This window comes from Rana temporaria, chromosome 5 (genome assembly GCF_905171775.1).
Source record: "Rana temporaria chromosome 5, aRanTem1.1, whole genome shotgun sequence".
NCBI lineage: Eukaryota > Metazoa > Chordata > Amphibia > Anura > Ranidae > Rana > Rana temporaria.
This window is the reverse complement of record NC_053493.1, coordinates 297174680-297193986: the sequence shown is the minus strand read 5'-3', so window position 1 is coordinate 297193986 and position 19307 is coordinate 297174680. Positions and strand designations below refer to the sequence as shown.

The following is a 19307-nucleotide window of genomic DNA, read 5'->3' as shown; positions in this document are numbered from 1 at the left end:
GACTTTTCTATTTCTTTTTCAGCTCCTACAACAGTAGAAATCTTTCCAGAATCTATAGGTAATTAATATTCATATATATAATATATAATTTTATCGAGAAAACAGTTTTGGAAACATTGGTATTATCGAATAGATAAGCCCATCCTATTGTAAATAGATATAATAAAAGATACATGAGCTGTCAATATTTTAAAAAATTGGGTTTAGCCATATATTCTTGCCAGAATTTAGCAGAGACTCCTTCCATCCTTCCTTCCGTCTGCACCAGAAGAAGACCTGATAGTATGCAAGTCAAAGCTCACCTCTTGGTGACCTTAGCAAATATCCTTTTTTTTCAAAATGGAAATAATAAAGGGACAATAAAACTTGTCTCCTTTAGTATACTAAAGCAAAGCAATAAAGTTTGCAAATATAACCTTTGCCCCTTTCTGCTTGATGTTAATAAAGCCATTTTCAGGTTCCTGTGAAGTCCTATAAAAACCATGCCTGGGGTTTCCCTTGGCTTTCCTTGTCCCGCAAGACTTACAGGTGTCCAAAGTGATGCCATTATGAGAAAATGATATACATTTTGTTTTAATACAAAGATGCCATTATTCTGTTAAAGGGTTTGTTAACTCACATGATTTACTGTGTGTGTGCTGTATATAAAAAAAAAAAAGCCGTATACACCTTATCTGTGAGCGCTGATCAGCAGTCACGTGACACGCCACATTTCTCCTCACTCCATCTCTCGGATTCAGCAGGAGGGGCTGAGACTCCCCCGCTGATGTCAGTCTGGAGGAGGAGAGGAGACGGCGAGTGCCGGAGAGATGCGGCGCGTCACATGACCACTGATCAGCACTCACAAATAAGTTATATACAGCTTTTTTTTATACAGCACACACACACAGGGGGATATATCCTTATAAGAAATGATAGATTATATACAATAAATCATGTTATTACAGCAGCAGCAGGGGGCGCGGGGTAAGACCCGACACAGGAGCCGACAGGCAGGGAGGGGGAGGAGGACACGAGAGACAGTAGGGCTGCGGCTGCCGGAGGCACGCAAACTGACCACGGTGTCAGGGCTCAGCAGCCATGATTACCGTGGTCAGTTTACATTGGGGTGGAGAGAAACTCACAGGATCAGCCAAGTTTTTTTAGGTGTTACAGGGGTCCAAATGACACAGGATAAGCACTGGGGGTGATTTACTAATTGCAAATAGACTGTGCAATTTGCAAAGTGCATTTGCACCAGAGCTTGGTAAATGAGGTAAAGCTTCACTTTGCAAAGAATATCCAATCGCATAAATGAAAAAAAAAAAAAATTTCTTCTTGCAATGATTGGATGATGGAAGTCAGCAGAGCTTCTGCTCATTTACTAAGCTCCGGAGCAACTGATCTTGCAGAGTGCACAGTCTATTTTCCTTTAGTAAATCAACCCCACAGTGTCATATAACATGCTTTAAAGGAGCAGGATCCTTTTTTCTTTTCTTTTTTGGGTTACCATATGCTTTACATAATCTAGTCAATGAACAGTAGGGACCTATGGTATCATATAAATAATCTATTTTGAAGTAAAATGTACAGTAATGAGAATACGTTTGCGATCTTTGTTCTGATTTTACGTGTTTTATTTCTTCTAGGAGTTACTGCTATGGCAGCTCTAATATCATTTTCTGCTGGACTAACTAGGCACTCTTTTGATGTTGGAATCATTCCCTTTAACCATGTGTTGGTTAATGATGTAGATCATTATAACCCTACTACAGGTAACGTGTCTTAACTTGTGTTCCTACTGTATTAGACATTTAGACAGTAATTACACATTTACTGTATAAGTATAGCAGATACAAACTTTTTACTACTATTGTCATTTTACTAAATAATAAAATTAAAAGATAAGTTTGGGATTAAAAAGAAACAAACATTTGTACTCACCATGGTGGATGCCGCACTGATCCGATTTTGCATCTGTCCCTCGCCGTCTCTACACCATGAACTAAGTGATCAAATACTGCTCAGTTCCAACTTCTCAGTCATCAGTAAGCACTGCCCCTCCAGCGCTCAATGAAGCACCAGGCTGTGGAAGGGGCAGTAATGGCTGTCTCAGGCTCTCAGTGCTGGTCCAAGCATCTGGGTGGATCCCAACATTTTAAAGTAGAGATCTCTCCAGGGCCTGGACTAGGTGAGTGACATCAGCCGGCAGTGAGCTGTTTTAAATAGTATCTAAAGTAAAATGATTCGTTGCTGTTCATTTGCCAGTTGAAGTTTGGAAGCGATTTTAATGATCTGTTCATATTTTGTGTCCCGTCATCATACAACTACTTTTGCTTCCATTTTTATGATCTGGGCTCTTGAGCATGAAGCCATGACATCAAATGGCTCGATTGCTCAAGATTATGTCCATTTAAAAATCTGGATCAGCAAGTGAAATGTTATTACATTCTTATGTAGTAGTTTCGAAAAAATTAGTAAGTTGTCATTGTATGTAGCTTGCTGGTTTATAATTTAAAGTGTATCTATAGCCAAAAAAAAATTCTTGGTTTGGATAGAATATGGTAGGTTAGAGGGTGTGTCAGATTTACTGCTATCCAAGGCTTTATCTCTCTTTTCTGGGATCGCCTTTTTTCCTCAGACAGGAAGTGAGGGAACATCTGCAACAGGGAAATAAACAATACAAAGTTGATAGGATTTCTAGCCATTCCTTCCTAATTTAAAAAAATAAATAAAAATATACTTAAAAATATACTTCTGTCTGTGCTGTTGCAAAATTTTTCACTTCCTTTATGCTAAAAAGGTTGTCCCCCGAACGCATGTAAGAAGTCTCTCTAACGGAGCCCCAGACAGCAGTAAAAACGGATATGGGTTCTAGGGGTTCTAATTCTTCCCTACCATATCCAAAACGTAAAAAAAAACAAAAAACTTTAGTTATAGATACCCCTTAAATCTTACATTTGTTTGTAAAATTATCTGAGTTTGTACGAGTATGGTTGAGCTGTTATTTTACTTGTATGCTTTTTATTTTCAAGAAAGCTATATAGTTTTCAGGTGAAACCTATGAAATGGTTAAAGTTATTTCTTATTGTGGTATATTTTATTGACTCTAAGGCTCGTTAACCATTACAAGTCCCCCCCCCCTCTCGGTGTGGTTCAACATCAATCCTAACTAGCATTGGAGTTCTAGTAGCCAGAGAAAACATGTTGCCTTTAATGTCACATTTATGGAACACATTAAGTATATGGTTTCTGCCACATGTCTTTAATGACAACAACATGCAGCATGTGAGTGGTTTGAGGCTGCAGATAATCCTAACCATAAATCACCCTTTGGCTGCATTTTTTGGGGTCGGCATGCATTCATGTGTGTTTTAGAGGTGACCTGTATTAAATGGTCTGTGTACATATGAAAGTGTCCAATGGCAAAAGCATTTTAACAGGGAAAAGTCTTGCATGCACATCCTGCAGTGTGAAGGGAATGTAAAATCTATTATGGATCATGGAAGTTGTAACTTCACTAGGAGAACAAATAACTAACCCTTGCCTGTGGTTCTAAGTGTTACCATAGGGGCCTATCAGTGGGAGTATTTTCCTATACAGTCTATAAGAAACTAAGAAGTAAAAAAAAATAAAAAAGTATAAGTCATTCTTACCTCATCTGGTGATAGTGGGAGTTTACCATGCTGGAACACTTAAGACATTTGAGCATGAGTCATTGATTATGCCACTGCATTCCATCTGACTCTGCCGATATACAGTATGTATAACTTGTGCCTTTTTATTAATTTAGAATACTGAATAAATATGAATGACTCTTCTGTGGAGGAAAAATCGGCACTGGCAGTTGGATGATATGATGAAGATATGATGTACAAAGGCCTTTATCCCATAGCAACAAATTTAGAAATGATCTCCTAAACTAGATTTGTACACTCTAGAATTTATTAGCTTAATCTTACATCCCATGTGATAACGCTTTGGCTTGGCAGATTATGGGAGACAGGGGAGGGTTTCTCTTGTACCCCATACACCAAAGTACTTATTTTTGGATTGGAACAGCGGCTTAACATGGTAAAGGTAGACATATGCACCTTGGGGTGCTTGCTAACACGTTTCAGGGTGCTGTAATGGTTATAAATGGAGTACAGGTTTACCTGGTTTACATAGTTGATTTGACTACAGCAAACTGAAATATGGTTACTGTAACTGACCACACTTTACATGGCATCAGTGTTTTTTGCACATGTAAACTTGGAGCGCTGTTCAAAGCTGGAGGATAACAGGTGTCTCTACCGGTATTTAGAAAGCGGGAATGGACTTCAGATACTAATTCAAAAGTGTGGGCATACGTGGGATAAGACGCTGCTCAAAACCTCTGTTACCAAGCCCCAGTAGACAGGGCAAAACATGTCAGGTGGAATGGCCGGAGCAGCACTGGCTGAGGCCATACACACCCATCTCCACATCTGAAGCACTGGGTCGGTTTGAGCTGTGTTTTTTGCACCACTTTATTTAATAAACCTAACATATTGGTCAAGTTACTAATATTGCAAGATTCGGAAACCTTTACGGAATTTTATTATTTTTTGAGGCACGGACCTAGAAAATGCATGCATATCAGGAGTTCTGATTCTGGATATCTTATACTTGTATGTTTTTACACTGTGACAGTTTTAATTTAAAGGAAAAGTATGGCTAAAGCTCTTTTGACCATACTTCTCCTGTAGGTCAAAGGAGTTCACTTAGTTCTGGCTCCTGGTTAAAGGGTCACTAAAGGAAAAACATGTTTTTGCTGAAATGACTGTTTACAGGGTATAGAGACATAAAAGTTAACTGAATCCTTTTAAAAATGATTAAAAATAGATTAAATTCAATCATATAATGTGCCTCTAGTTTCACTTTCGGTTTTAAACTGGTTTCATGTTTATGTGAAGTAAAGAGACCCACAGAACAAAAACAAACAAATCCAGGGCAGTGTTTTGTTTTTAAAATGAATCGGATTGGTTCTGAGGAGTTTTAGACACACCGTGAAAAGCTCCCAGTACAATGGTTATAAGGAGCCAGACAACCAGGAAGTGTGAAGATCACAGCAGAATTACAGCTACTTCAAAGCAAAAACGAACAATAAGGACATGAAACCAGTACTGCAGTAAGGTAAAGGAAGCTATTTAGCTAAAAAAATAAATTCCTTTAGTGATCCTTTAAAGCCTGTTGTTGGCTAATGTCACAGAGCCAGTCCAGGCTCTGCAGGGATCCTGGCAGTAATGGTCCGTAATGGTTGGGATCCGCCCAGATGGCTGACTGGCAGCTGGCTCAGCCTCTCAGCGTGCTTCTGAGAGCCTGAGTAAGCCACCACCTCCACAGTCTGAGGGTGCCAGTGAGTCCTGGAGGGGAAGATTGAATTATCTGTGTCTAGGTCAGAAACATATACACATAGGTCAGAAACATGGCGCAGTAATAGTCGCTAGTTCCCCATTTGAAGCGAACACTACGTTTGTAAAAATATATTCATGTGAAAAAAACACCTCATTGATCCGTGTGTACTGTGCCTTTGGTTGACAGTTTTTGGTGTTTACATTTGTTTTGCAGCCAGGTGCTAGTAACGTGATTGCTGTTCAGAGACGTTGGCTGGCTATTGCACCTCTTTCACCACCACTGCCTCCCAGTAGCAGTAGCAAGTTATTAATGCTGATGTTTGTATTTGTTTAGTAGATAAAGGTTAAAGCAGCAACACATATTTTTAAGAGCTGCGTCATATCACCAGATGCTGCAGCTGTCCCACAGTTATAGTGGGACTATAACTGTGGCTGGATTGGAAGAGAGAGGTCCGCCTAATAAAGGAGGTGGAAAGATGGGTGCATGCAGTTAAAGATAAACAGGATAAATTCAGGGGAATATGGGCAGGATGGGAACATTACTCCATAGAGATTGGATAGAGTAAATAATATATAGAGCCGTGTGCTATCCGGGTTTGAATACATAAGTACCCCTGGGAGGGGGACATTTCAATTTTTTCCCCTCCCTTTCTCCTCATCTGCACATGTGTAGGGGTGTATTGTGTAAAAAAAAAAAAAAGTTCAATTTGTAAAAAGAAATAAGTACTCCACCGCTGTGTGTGAATCCTTCACCACTCTCACCAAAATGAACTCACTAGATCGGAGAGCCAGAGACAGCTGTTAGTCAGACAGCCTGGTGGATCCCGGCAATATTGTCAGAATCCATTGAGAGCCTGGAGCTTCTCTGCTATGTCAACTGATAGCTGACAATAGCCCACTATTGGCTGACCTGGGTCACAGGAGAACAAAAGTAAGTGTACTACTGTCATCCTCAAGAGGTTTTGGCAGTAGTAAATCCTGAAAAAAAATCTGGGCCCCCTGCAGGGTAATGTCATAGGGTGCTAGCAGTGGCGGCTGGTGCTCAAAATTTTTGGGGGGGCGCAAAGGAAAAAAAAAATTGCAGTCTCACTGTGCCCAAACGCAGCCACTGTTACATGCCATCAAACGCAGCCACTGTTACATGCCATCAAACGCAGCCACTGTGCCATCAATTTGCACCACTGTGCCATGCCATCAAATGCAGCCACTGTGCCATCAATTCGCACCACTGTGCCATGCCATTAAACGCAGTCACTGTGCCATGCCGTCAAATGCAGTCACTGTGCCATCAATTCGCACCACTGTGCCATGCCATTAAACGCAGCCACTGTGCCATACATTGTCACCACTGTGCCATGCCATTAAACGCAGTCACTGTGCCATCCATTGTCACCACTGTGCCATGCCATTAAACGCAGCTACTGTGCCATCCATTGTCACCACTGTGCCATGCATTGTCACCACTGTGCCATGCCATTAAACGCAGCCACTGTGCCATACATTGTCACCACTGTGCCATGCCATTAAACGCAGTCACTGTGCCATCCATTGTCACCACTGTGCCATGCCATTAAACGCAGTCACTGTGCCATCCATTGTCACCACTGTGCCATGCCATTAAACGCAGCTTCTGTGCCATCCATTGTCACCACTGTGCCATGCATTGTCACCACTGTGCCATGCCATTAAACGCAGCCACTGTGCCATACATTGTCACCACTGTGCCATGCCATTAAACGCAGTCACTGTGCCATCCATTGTCACCACTGTGCCATGCCATTAAACGCAGCTACTGTGCCATGCATTGTCACCACTGTGCCATGCCATTAAACGCAGCCACTGTGCCATCCATTGTCACCACTGTGCCATGCCATTAAACGCAGCCACTGTGCCATACATTGTCACCACTGTGCCCTTTAATGGTCACCACTGTGCCAATTGTCCCCACTATGCCCTGTAAATTGCTTTCTTCCCCCTCCGCCCGGCACTTACCTTACTGGTTTTAGGCATCCACGTCCCACGATGTCTTCTCCCGCCCTCGATGACTGACAGGCGTCTCAGCCAATCAGGTTACTGGTAGCCAGAACCGGCCAACCTGATTGGCTGAGACGCCTGTCATCTTATTCAAGGGGCGTACAGTCTGTGCGCTCCGAGAATAAGCTTCCGGGCTGTATTGGGAAAGCCTATCAGAGCCGCTGGCTTTGATAGACATTTCCCTACAGCCAACCAGCTGGCGTTATTCAGATGGCCGGAAATTGAGCGCCGACCATCTGAATAACAGCTGCAGCGGCGAAAATAACATAGATTCGTGCAATGCATGAATCTATGTTATTTGACTCAGTGGCGGTGAGAGCCAGAGGGGGCGGCGCTCCAGCGCCCTCTATGGACGAACCGCCACTGGGTGCTAGTATGCTTCCCATACTAGCATGTTATGAAAGAATTACCTATATAATGAAGCCCTCCAGTGGTGCACTGTCACTGTTGACAGGGTTTCTATCTTCCCCCAGTCTTCCTTCTGGGTTCTGGCTGTTTGAATTCTCGAAGCTACAATAATGTCACTCCTGGGCATGCGCATGGGAGCCACAATTGCTGCACAGCAATCTGAAGAGATGGCATACTTGGCATAATTGATTAGGATGGTGGAACAGTGAGAGAAACTTATGGTGCCAGGAAAATCAATAGTTTCTAACCAGCTTGATTATTTTGTTTTGCGAAAATGCATGTTCAGGCTCTGTGTGCTGCCCCATAGACATGATTGGCCAAACAAAGCAAGTTTGAGAGACTGTCATCTAATATCTTTGGGCATCTTAAATTTATGAGCACGCAGATGTCTTTTAGATTCTCCGTCGTGACTTTTTGCAAAGCAAGAATGTAAAGTGAGTTCAAATGCATAAGATAGAGAAAGACGGCATAAAAAAAAGGCCCAGCGAAAACGAGGAAAACATCAGATAAAAGCTGTGTCCTTTTCTCAGTCATTCCTCTGTTCATTTAATATAGCTGTGGTCACAGCTGTCAAAAGAACATTCTCAACACATTTCTACTAATCTACTATTCATAAGTTCTAACACGCAGGCAAACCATGTGAGGTTCTGCCATCTTTAAAACACAGTATTGAAAGAGTAGTCACAAGATAAGACTCTAGACTCTGTTTTCTAATCAATTAAATCTTTGTATTATAGAAGTGATGAAACCTCTAACAGTTACATGGGTTGCAAAGATATGTGTGTTACTCATCTAGGGAGATACTCTCAAAACAGCAACCAGTACATTTCTGTTTGTCTACATTTTTTTTTAGGTGAATCTGTGCTTTTCCCATGCTCTTTATAGATACATACAGTTGTTCCATTATTTTGCTGGAAGCAAAAGAAAAGAACTATGTAAGGTATGAGTTGCCAGAGTTGTAGCTTACACAATGCTATGACCTCTGTGTGACAGCATTGTTTGGCTCAACACACAAAGTGAGTCACATGCTCCTCCATAATGTACTGGGCATTTCATTTGTCTCTTGTCACTGAATGTAGCAGTAGAGAAGGAAAGATAAGTACATGTCGCTTGGGAATGAACAAGTCTAGGGAAGCTTTTGAGTAACCGCAGGCCTGCAACAATGGGGCTTATTGCCTAAGTAGCAATTTTTGACTAATTTCTTATTTTTCCCTGTGATAATGGTGGGTTCTGCTGTCACAGAGATGAGATGCTTTTGTAAAGGCCAGATTTCTGGTATGATATCATTCATCCATTGTTTAGATGTTGCAGCTCTTGTGTTGCCTCTATGACAGGCCATGGATGGTGAGATTTTCTTTCTGCAACCACGAGTTTAGATTTCCCCCATCAACACAGACAGTGTTAATGGGGAATCCCCGCATTTATTGAATGCAGCCAAATTACTAATACCCAGGTCATGGAAACAGACCAGATGCCCAACTTTGCTGGATTGGAAGAGAGAGGCAGAAAGATGGGTGCATGCAGTTAAATATAAACAGGACAAATTTAGGGGAATATGGGCAGGATGGGAACACTGCTCCATAGAGATTGGATAGAGTAAATAATATATAGAGCCGTGTGCTATCCGGGTTCGGATACATATGTACCCCTGGGAGGGGGACATTTCTATTTTTCTCCCCTCCCTTTCTCCTCATCTGTGTAGGGGTGTAGAATGATACACAGGATTGCTGAATGATGGAATCTAACACTGTCCCCCAAGGGGAGCTATATCAATAGGATATAGGGGTTTGGGAATAAGAGAGGTGGTAGAACACATAGGGGGGAGGGGTTGGAAAGTGTGGACACTGAGGAGGTGGGGTAGCTGGATTAGTTATGATTAATGAAATGTGGTGTAGGAGACAGGGAGTGACCCAAGGGAGATATATTCACCTTAGGTAGAGAAGATGGCATTATGGCTCACAGAAGCCTTGTACATTTTTATATATTTGTTTTTCTGTTTTTTAGAGTGGTGGTGATGTGGCTCATAAAAGCCTCCCTAATTTTTCACTTTTTACCTTTGGGGGGGGGGGGGGGGTGTAATTATGGATTTTTGAAGGATATTTAAATTTTAATAAATAGGGTTCATTGCTAAAAGGTGTGGTGTCAGAGGAGGTTTAATTGCACAATGAACACAATGAATGCCGAAAATACAATATGCTGGTTGTACCCAAGTCAATCGATGGATTGACTTGGGTACATTTAGCCTGCCAATAGATGGTTTGAATCTCTGCCAGTCCCTGCGGAACCAGCCAAGATTTGAACGATCTATGGCCAGCGTACATACAGTATATCTGACGACCACCTATAAGTAAAGAAAGTACAGATTACCATAGAAGTCTACCTTGTTTTGTATTGCCAGTTATATGGCCTTCCCTTTATACCTGGTGCTGGTACAGCATTCAAATATATACATAAAAAATATCTCCTTCGTCAACAATCTATCTACCTGTAGCGTTTTTCACTATACTAGACAATGATTTCAGGCGTATTATTGAGCCAAGACTACAAGTAACTCCAATAGCTAGTACTGTCATCCTATATACAGTACATTTTCTCTTGCATCCATAAAATATTATGCAGGGATTTTCCACACATGAATAAAGCATCCATAATGAAGAAAACAGATCTTGCCGTGCTTAAATGTTTTCCAAATGTATAGTTTGAGTGAGAATTTGGGAACACTAAAATGTTGTTTAGAGCTCTTATATTAATAAAGTATTATAGGTTCTGGCATTATCCAATAGAAAATGCAGAACACAAAAGTCTTTAAGTGAATTTTTTTGTGCATCTGGTTTGGTATTTTTTTATTTTTTTTATCATAGATTGTTTAACCTGAAAGTCCTGCTCTTGTATTAAAAGGGGAACAATAGACTGTATAATGTTTTTTAGATATACATTCGAAAGTCATCAATTTAAAGTGGAACTTTTGTCAGAAAATTAAGTCCTGCTAGATCACTTCAGGCTGGCCCCTTATGTAGGTATAACAACAGTATGTAAAACATAAAAAAAAAAAGTCCCTATACTGTTTAAAATCCAGTAATACACTGTCTCACCCTGTTCTGCACATGCTGAGTTGCTCTCCATTTTTAGGCACTGCTGAGTTTGTAAAGGCCGATCTGCTGATAGCCTTAAAGCGGAGTTCCACCCAAAAGTGGAAGCTTCACTTATCTGCTTCCTCCCTCCCCCTCTGGTACCACATTTGGCACCTTTGGATGGGGAGGGGGAGCGGATACCTGTCAAAAACAGGTACTCACTCCCACTTCCATGTAAGAGTGCTGTGGCGACCTACATCATTTATGGTCCCTCCTCCTGCCCCACAGCCTTCTGGGAGACGCACACAGGTCCCGGGAGACGCACACAGGTCCCAGAAGACAGCAGAACCATTCAGAAAGCGCAGCATTATCCACGCATGCAAAGTAAGAAACAGGCTGTGAAGGTTTTCATACCTTTTTTGTACTTCATTCAGGACTTCTGTCCCACAGTGCTGCGGCGAGGTACGTCACTTCGGCGGTTCACTCCTCCTTCCCCTTGTCGCCTTCTGGGACCTGTGTGTGTCCCAGAAGGTGACGAGACCATTCAGAAAGCACTGCGTGACTCGCAAATGTGCAGTAGGAAAAGGGCAGTGAAGCTGCAAGGCTTCACTTCCTGTTTACCTTAGTAAGGATGGCAGCGCCTGCACCCGAATGGACGGGTCGACTTTGGGTGCTAACTTCGCAGGCTCCCTGACAAGGTAAGTGTCCTTCTATTAACAGTCAGTAGCTACAGTATTTGTAGTTGCTGACTTTTCATTTTTTAAATACAGGCTGAACTCCTCTTTAAAGAGGAATTGAACCCTCCTATCCTTTACAACCAAGAAAGCTGCTTCTGTTTGAACTGCAACTGCCATAGTGCTGTACATGTCTCCACTGGTAAGATTTTTCTCTCTTTCTGTTCAATTTGAACAAGGAGACAGAAGTGAGGGGAAAAGCAGGAATATATCAGTGGGGGAAAAAAACCTGCAAAAAAAAACTGATGGTAGCTAGTAAAAAAGCCAGCATGACCATCCGTGGAGATGTCCTTTTAACTTTTTATTCAAGTGACCACGGTCAGACTCCTTATCTTTATCCCAGAGTCAGTTGAAAATGGGTTGTTGACAGCTAACTTGGCAGAGCCTTGATCAAGATGAGAAAGAATCCTGACAATATCTTCGGGATCCACCTATATGCTTGATTGACAATGGGTTTAACCTTTCAGTGTAAACCGATTCCAGCCATGCCCACCCCCTTTTCAACTAGTGAACACTGCAGGGGCAAAGCAGCATACAGAGACTTCCAGTCCCTACTCTCCACTGCAAGTAGATTGAGAGCTGACTGATCAGTGGTCAGGTGATAGCTCAGCTCTCAGTCTTAGAGCCGGTTTGGGACAGCTGCAGTGTCCCATGAATACAGCGGAGTATGTAAGTTTTTTTATTTTTTATATCCAATAATTTTCCTTTTAAGCTAGCTATATATGGCTCAAATTTCAACTGAATCCTGCAATTCTGTCAAAAATTGAGCTGTAAATAGTGTTGTCAGCATCATTTAGGTGAAAAAAAAATCTACAAATTGACTGTTCCAGGTGACTGCTGATAGAAAATGGTAAACTCTATAATAATCAGGGGGAACTTTTTTTCAGTCCCTCCATTATGCACAGGAATGAATGTGGGTAGGAAGGACCAGACAAGCTGTGACATGAACAGAAACCATTGGAGCTTTGCCTAAACATTTGGGCAGGATGGGAGGTGCTGAAAACTTCTGTGTTTTTTTTTTGGGGGGGTGGCAAACATTCCCGACACCCACCCCGGTCGATTTTTGGAGCATCTACCCCATTTATGGTGGGCAGCACTTCTCTCAGGCTTTGTCGACGGCTTCCCCTGCTCGGTGGCACAGCAGCTTCCCCTTCCCCTGCTCTCACGGTAATGCGGAGGCTTCTGTTTCCTCCCTCCTCCTCAACTGCCAATTGGGACTTTTTGGCCAATCAGAAAACGGGTCTCAGACTTCTGATTGGACAGATTGAGCATCAGTGTTTCAATAGCGATTATTTATTCACTTTTATAACACCTGGGGGGGCTTATGGTGCAATGCTCTGCGCCACGAGCCCACCCTACTCTGAAGCCTAATAGAGGCTCTGGCTCTAATCAGGTGCTTCAAAAAAACACCCCACCGCTGTAATTCATGCGCCTGGTGTCCTAAAAGGGCCGGAGACATGAGTAGGGGGTGGCGGCGCCCCTATTTGACAGGCCGCCTTTGGTTAAAGTGATAGATTTCAAGATATGTGTTTGAAGAGATTCCAAAGGTTGTACACCTACCTGCTCTGTGCAATAGTTTTGCACAGAGCAGCCCCAATTCTCTTCTTTTTGCGTCCCACTCTGGCAGTCTTGACTCTGCCCCCCCCCGAGCCTCTTGTTTTGGGGTCACTCGAATAGGCTCGCTCTCAAGCTGCACTCCCATGAATGGACATTGTCCATTCACACACAGGGCACGACTCAGGCCCCGCCCTCTCTTCACTGGCCCACTGCTTGTGATTGACAGCAAAAGTAGCCAATGGCTTCTGCTGCTCTGTGAGCCAATAGGAGAGAGATCCGGGAGAGCTGCTGCTCTCGTGCACATTGCTGGATTGAGATGGGGCTTATGTAAGTATAAATGGGGGAGCTGCACCCAGAATGTTTTTTACCTTCATGCAGAGAATTAATTTAAGGTTAAAAACCTTCTGCATTTAGAACCACTTTACTTGTGTTTTGTTCTATGAGCGTTCTTTAGACTGTACTACTGTAAACCACTCCACCTTAAAATTGTATGCAAAAATGTTGGCCATATTCTGTTATATGGGTCCCCTAAAGAGCACCCCCACACAATACAGTTTGGAAACATTCCTGCTGTCTCCCATGATCACATATGGACTTTATAAAGTATATTTGGCAGAGATAACATCTGTAAACTATTTTGAAACCCTCCTAAGACACAGTTATTTGATGATTCATCATTTAATGTATTTGGAAACTTCAATTAAAATCATGATTTAATATAAATATGTAGGCCTTACCTGACCTGGATTTTACAAAATAGTAACCCCTTCTAGCTCTTGGGAGTATCTCCACTTTTGAAGCTTTTCCTGATTTTTATTAACAGTTTTGTTGAACTAGCTTTATGTAAAAAAAAAAAAAAAATGGTGTATGGTGCCAATAGTATACTGTATATTTATAAAGTCTCTGACTTTTTTGGCATTTTTTTTCTGGTTCTGTGTTTATTACCCATTTAGGTTCATATAAGTATAATAATATCAGACAGAAGTTTTCTCATGAATTTAGTGAATAGGCGTTTATGGGATATAACAGAATGCAGCACCATACCTTCCTAGAATACCATCTTTATCTCCCATATCTCCACTTTTGGGAATCCTTATAAAACGTTTTTGTATTTTTGAATGATATAGCAGATTTTATATACGGTAAACTGTAAATGTACAAAAAATATATTAATCTAGCCTTTTTTTTTATAATTTTGAGTGCTGAAAATTATATAGGTAAATATACTGTGTATATATATGTATGTGTGTATATATATATATATATATATATATATATATATATATATATGGTCATATATTTTAAATTTAAGTTCTTTGTAATATCACAAAATAGCTGACCTAACAACTGCTAAAACATTTTTGTTGCAGTTTTTTCCAAAATCTATGGCCTTCTTGGTATCCATGATGTTTTTTCTTTAAGTTTACTTTACTATTTCTGACTTTCCCTGTTGCACACAATGTACAGTTAAAGTACTCCAGTTTTCCATGGAAAACTAACGAAAATTTTTGTCCTTCTTCTAAAATTACCTGATAAAATTATGTGTAGTTAAATTCTTTAATTTAATATTGTAAAATGTAGTGTTTTATTACTTTACCGCAGAACAGCTTTTATTCAGGAAACCTGATTCTTGGTATTTAGCAGTCTTTTAAACTGTATATACCATAAGACATGAAATTGGTACCATGCAGTTATGTACTGAGAAAGTAAGTGGAACAGTTTTCTTCCATCTAGATTTCAAACAGATCTCTAGGAAAGAGTTAAATATTGTTCTCTCACTAATGAATTGGCTAGTATGTATTTTACTTTCCTCAGCTTATTAAAGCCCAGTTGAACTCAACCTAAAAATAGGCAGAAGCTTTTAACATTGTTCAAAAAGCTTCAATTGCCAAATTCCCAGCAACCCATAAGAACCAGCTGCGTTGAAGTATGCTTCTTCTTTTTTTTTTTTATACCAAAAACAAATCTATTTAATTTAAATATTATAGTGTTGGGTGAACTGAAGAACTTGTAGTATTGTTTTCCCTTAGAGATGGGTGGGTTTGTTATGACCATTACTACTTTAAAGCGGTATTAAACCCAAAGGCAAATATTTATTTTATTGCAGCTTTAGCTGGAGTTTGACTTCAATTTGTTAGTGTATTTAAATTTTTTAGTACATTTTAATGCTCCCCTCCTCTCAGACTGACAGTACTAGTGTCTGCTGTGCCTCCTGTGCTCATTCATATGATTCAATATGCAGTATTTCTCTTTGTCAATGTTAATATTTTTCTAGACAATATTGGAAAAGTGCTTGGAGTATGCAAATGCATTGTGTATGATTGTTTGATCATCATTAAAGAACCAAAATCAAAATTGAAAGCAATACAAAGGCCGCCATGACTGAACACCTGCAAAAAAGTCAAAAACTCAAATTGACTCACTATAAATTAGAGATGCACGATTAATCGTAAGAAAATCGCAATCTCTTCCCCCCCCTTGCGATCTCCAGGCTGGATGACCCGCGATTTTCGTGTGCGGCCATAGGGAAGTCTCCGGCTTTGGCCTAGCACCGGAGCGCGGCCATCTTGGTACACCCGGCGGCGGCTGTCTCGTCAGGAAGTGACATTTCGTCGCCGCCATCTTGCTCCACCCCACACTCCTGCACAGTAATGATAGTGAGAAGGGGGCAAGCGGACATCTTGTTACACCCAACGGAGTTTTAGATTTTACAGGTATTTTCAACACAAAACGGAGCTTATGTGCTTAAATACAGTATATGTAAATCTGACAGACTGTTTACATGTTACATTTTTTTTTTGGTGCCCCGTGTGAGGAACAAACTCTACATGTTACATTTTAAAAGCAGCAGCAAACCTTACATGCTTGTTAATGTGACAGAACTTTCACATTAGCAAGCATGTAAGGTCAGCAGGTTTGCTGCGGCTTTTAAAATTTAACATGTAAACAGTCCGTCAGATTTACATATACTGTATTTAAGCACATAAGCTCAGTTTTCTGTTGAAAATAACTTTAAATAAATAAATTTGAGAATCGTGATCTTCATTTTATACAAAAGAATCGCAATTCTCATTTTTCCCAGAATCGTGTAGCTGTACTATAAATACTACTGAAGTGAAGAACTTCTTATTTTATTATCATCCCAATGGTCCTTGTAGGAGTCTGAGGCCCTGAGTAACCGCCCATTCTTCTTATTTTTTTTTTTATACTTTATCACTGACTATAAGTTTTCCATGCTTTGTGTTTTCTAGAGCAGTATACACTGAAAATACAGCCCCACGTGCTACATAGTGTAGTTTCAAGTGTAGCTAATTTTATGGGGTTATTTTCTGTTTAGGTTATTGAATTTAAGACCAAACATGGGGTACCTTTGTAATTAATGATGTTGTTTACCATCTGTAACGGAACCCCAAATGGGACAGGGGTTAAATCCATTAGAGATATTCCATTCCAAACCCAAGACAGCTATCGACACTCCACAGTCAGGCAAACGAACCCCAAAAACGAGACACCGCTCTGTTTGAGGTTCAAAACAAATAGACTTTTTAATGAGAAAATCAGGCTCTTATATACAGTTAGAGGAGGTAACCAGAACATAAATTAACATGAGCTAATTAACTAATCCTTTACCCAGAAGGTGACTCCGAGACATGACCCCTCAAGGTAGAAATCCTGGCTCCTCTCACCTGCTATACAATACACATTATTTTAGTAGACATAATTTACATGAGCTAATTAACTACAGCTGATAAGTCAGACATCTGACCTTTAGACTGACTGTTAACTTGCAATACACATTTATCATCAATAGCCCTTCACACAATACAGGGTCAATTAGCACCACACAATGAAAGATACTTCAGAAGCCATACTATATTTATTTACATCACAACAGACGACATTAACACCTAACAGTCTGTGTTCCCACATTGAATGAGTCACTCTTTCAATTAACCTGTTGAGTTCAGAATCAACAACCTGTAAATAGTTCTTCCAGATCTCCTAGAATATATTGTGAATTACAGACCCATGTTAAAGCAATCCAAGATGTGTCCATTATTTCCTGGCTCATACTTTGTGAGAGCTTCTGGATTCAATGGGCCCTCCCGTTACACCATCCTCTTTACTTTATTTTCCCCAAGACTAAGTCCAGTGGGTGGGACGAAATGCGTTGGGGTATGGTCTGAACGGAGTCTAGGCTGAGGCTGCTTCTACTCCTTTCATGAGGGCTTTGTATAATGTGCGGATCTCTGGACTTTTTTCCTTCCTCATTGACTTTCTTTTATTCTGACCACTGTCTGCATGAAGTTTTTCTGTTCTTCCTTAAGCCCCATACACACGTTTAGAATATTGTACAAAAATGACCACTTTCGAAGCGATGGTAGGATAATCTGATCGTTCGTATACAGCTTATGTCAGAAATTTTCTGAAGGGACAAACACGAAATTTTTTCTAGTACGATACCAGATGGTACGATTTTTAATCTGTACAGTTTTCGTCCAAAAATACAAAACAGATACATTACATCACTTCCCAATTTTTATTTGGTCGTATGAGAGTTTTCGTACTTTAACCTATTAGTTTTCGATATGGAGGCTAGTGTTCAAAAAAAATTAAATCATTCATCCGATTAATCTCATTGTGTGTACTAGGCTTTAGTCTGTTTCCTTCTGCTTCTATACTAATTATAAAATAAGTATAAGTGGTCTTGTAGTCCGTTATGTCACATGTCCCCATCTCCGTAGTTTTGAATAATTAGATTTAAATTCTTGTAAGGTTTACAAAATGAGTTCAGTGGTTCAATGCTTTTTATAAAGTCTAGTGGAATGTTCTGGTGCTATGTAAATGAAAGATGATTGTAATTTGGAATTACTGTGTTTTTACTGCAGGAATCTTCACAGCTCCCATTGAGGGTCGATACTTGATCACTGCGGTCCTCACTCCAGAGCAGGAAAATTACATAGAGGCTGTTCTGTCTGTGTCTAATGTCAGTGTGGCACAGTTGCATACATCTGGATACAGAAGAGAGCTTCTGGAATATAGCGACCTCAGACCGGGAAGACAAATTTGTGGTGGTGTGGGGACATTTAACCTCGTTCTGCACTTGAAGGCTGATGATGAAGTCGGCATTGTCTTAACAGGAGGCAAGCTTGCCAGTTCAGACTCTGATGATATGTATTCTACATTTAGTGGTATCTTTTTATACCCATCTTCCTTTCAGAGATAGCTCTCTCCTCTCCAATGAAGAGACATTCAGAAAAGACATTCAATACAAATGAATTTGAAGTGTTAATATATACTATTTGCAAATAAGTACTTATTTTGTGAGTGAATGTATAATATGTGCTCTACCGTTCGGTATTCATATATTTCTAAAAAATGCTTTTGCAATGCTTTCAACACCTTTTTATACAGCAAAATATTTTCTAAAAGTTTGTTAAGTCAACTTTGTGTACTGTTCTTAACTTTTCTATGTTTTGTTTTTACCACTGAAAATATTTTTGCATGTTTTTAGATTTTTTACTGTCCTTTTTTTTTTTTTTTTTTTTTACTGTCCTACTTTGTGCCAGGGTCCAGAAATATATAATATTTAATATGGCTTTGCATGTTTTAGTTTGTCTATTTAAATGTGCTGCTCTGGAAAACAGTTGTTTTTTTACAAAAATAAATCTTCACAAAGGCTACATACAAAACTATGCATACCTCTGTTAAGTGCCTTATGTCACTGCAGGGTGTCATTGGAAGCTGTAGAGAACCTACTGAGCACTAGAAGGTAAATTACCTGTGTGTAGGTCAGAAAATGCCAAGTTTATTTTATTTTTCATAATGGTTTGCACATGAAGCTGAAGTTCCATGAAATGGTGTTCTTGTTAAAGAGTGTAGAAATGTTTTTTTTTTTTTTATCGTAGTAACAGATATTTTGGTATGACCAAACATCATGTGCTTTCAAAAAAGGAAGTGTTATATAAAAAACGTGGGACTTCTATTAAATTCATGCATGGTGAAAGCCACAGAATGCCCATGATTAAGGATTTGTTTTTCTGAGGTACATGTAACTTTTTCCAAGTTTTTTTTCACTGTTTTCTGCTTTTGGAAGCAAGATGAGCTGCTTATTATATTTTAAACGAATGAATTGCCTCTTGAAG

The 19307-nt window shown here is 40.2% G+C and overlaps 1 protein-coding gene across 1 annotated transcript in view; it reads left to right on the top strand.

Annotated features, from left to right (window-relative positions):
• The window catches only part of EMILIN2 (elastin microfibril interfacer 2), an 89338-nt gene extending 70634 nt beyond the window's left edge, over positions 1–18704 (top strand). Inside the window, exons 7-9 of the mRNA XM_040354030.1 lie at positions 23–58; positions 1629–1754; positions 18051–18704. Coding sequence (XP_040209964.1) covers positions 23–58; positions 1629–1754; positions 18051–18388 — 500 coding nt within the window. The 3' untranslated portion in view covers positions 18389–18704. The remainder of the gene's footprint in view (positions 1–22; positions 59–1628; positions 1755–18050) is intronic.
• Positions 18705–19307: the final 603 nt, after the last annotated feature.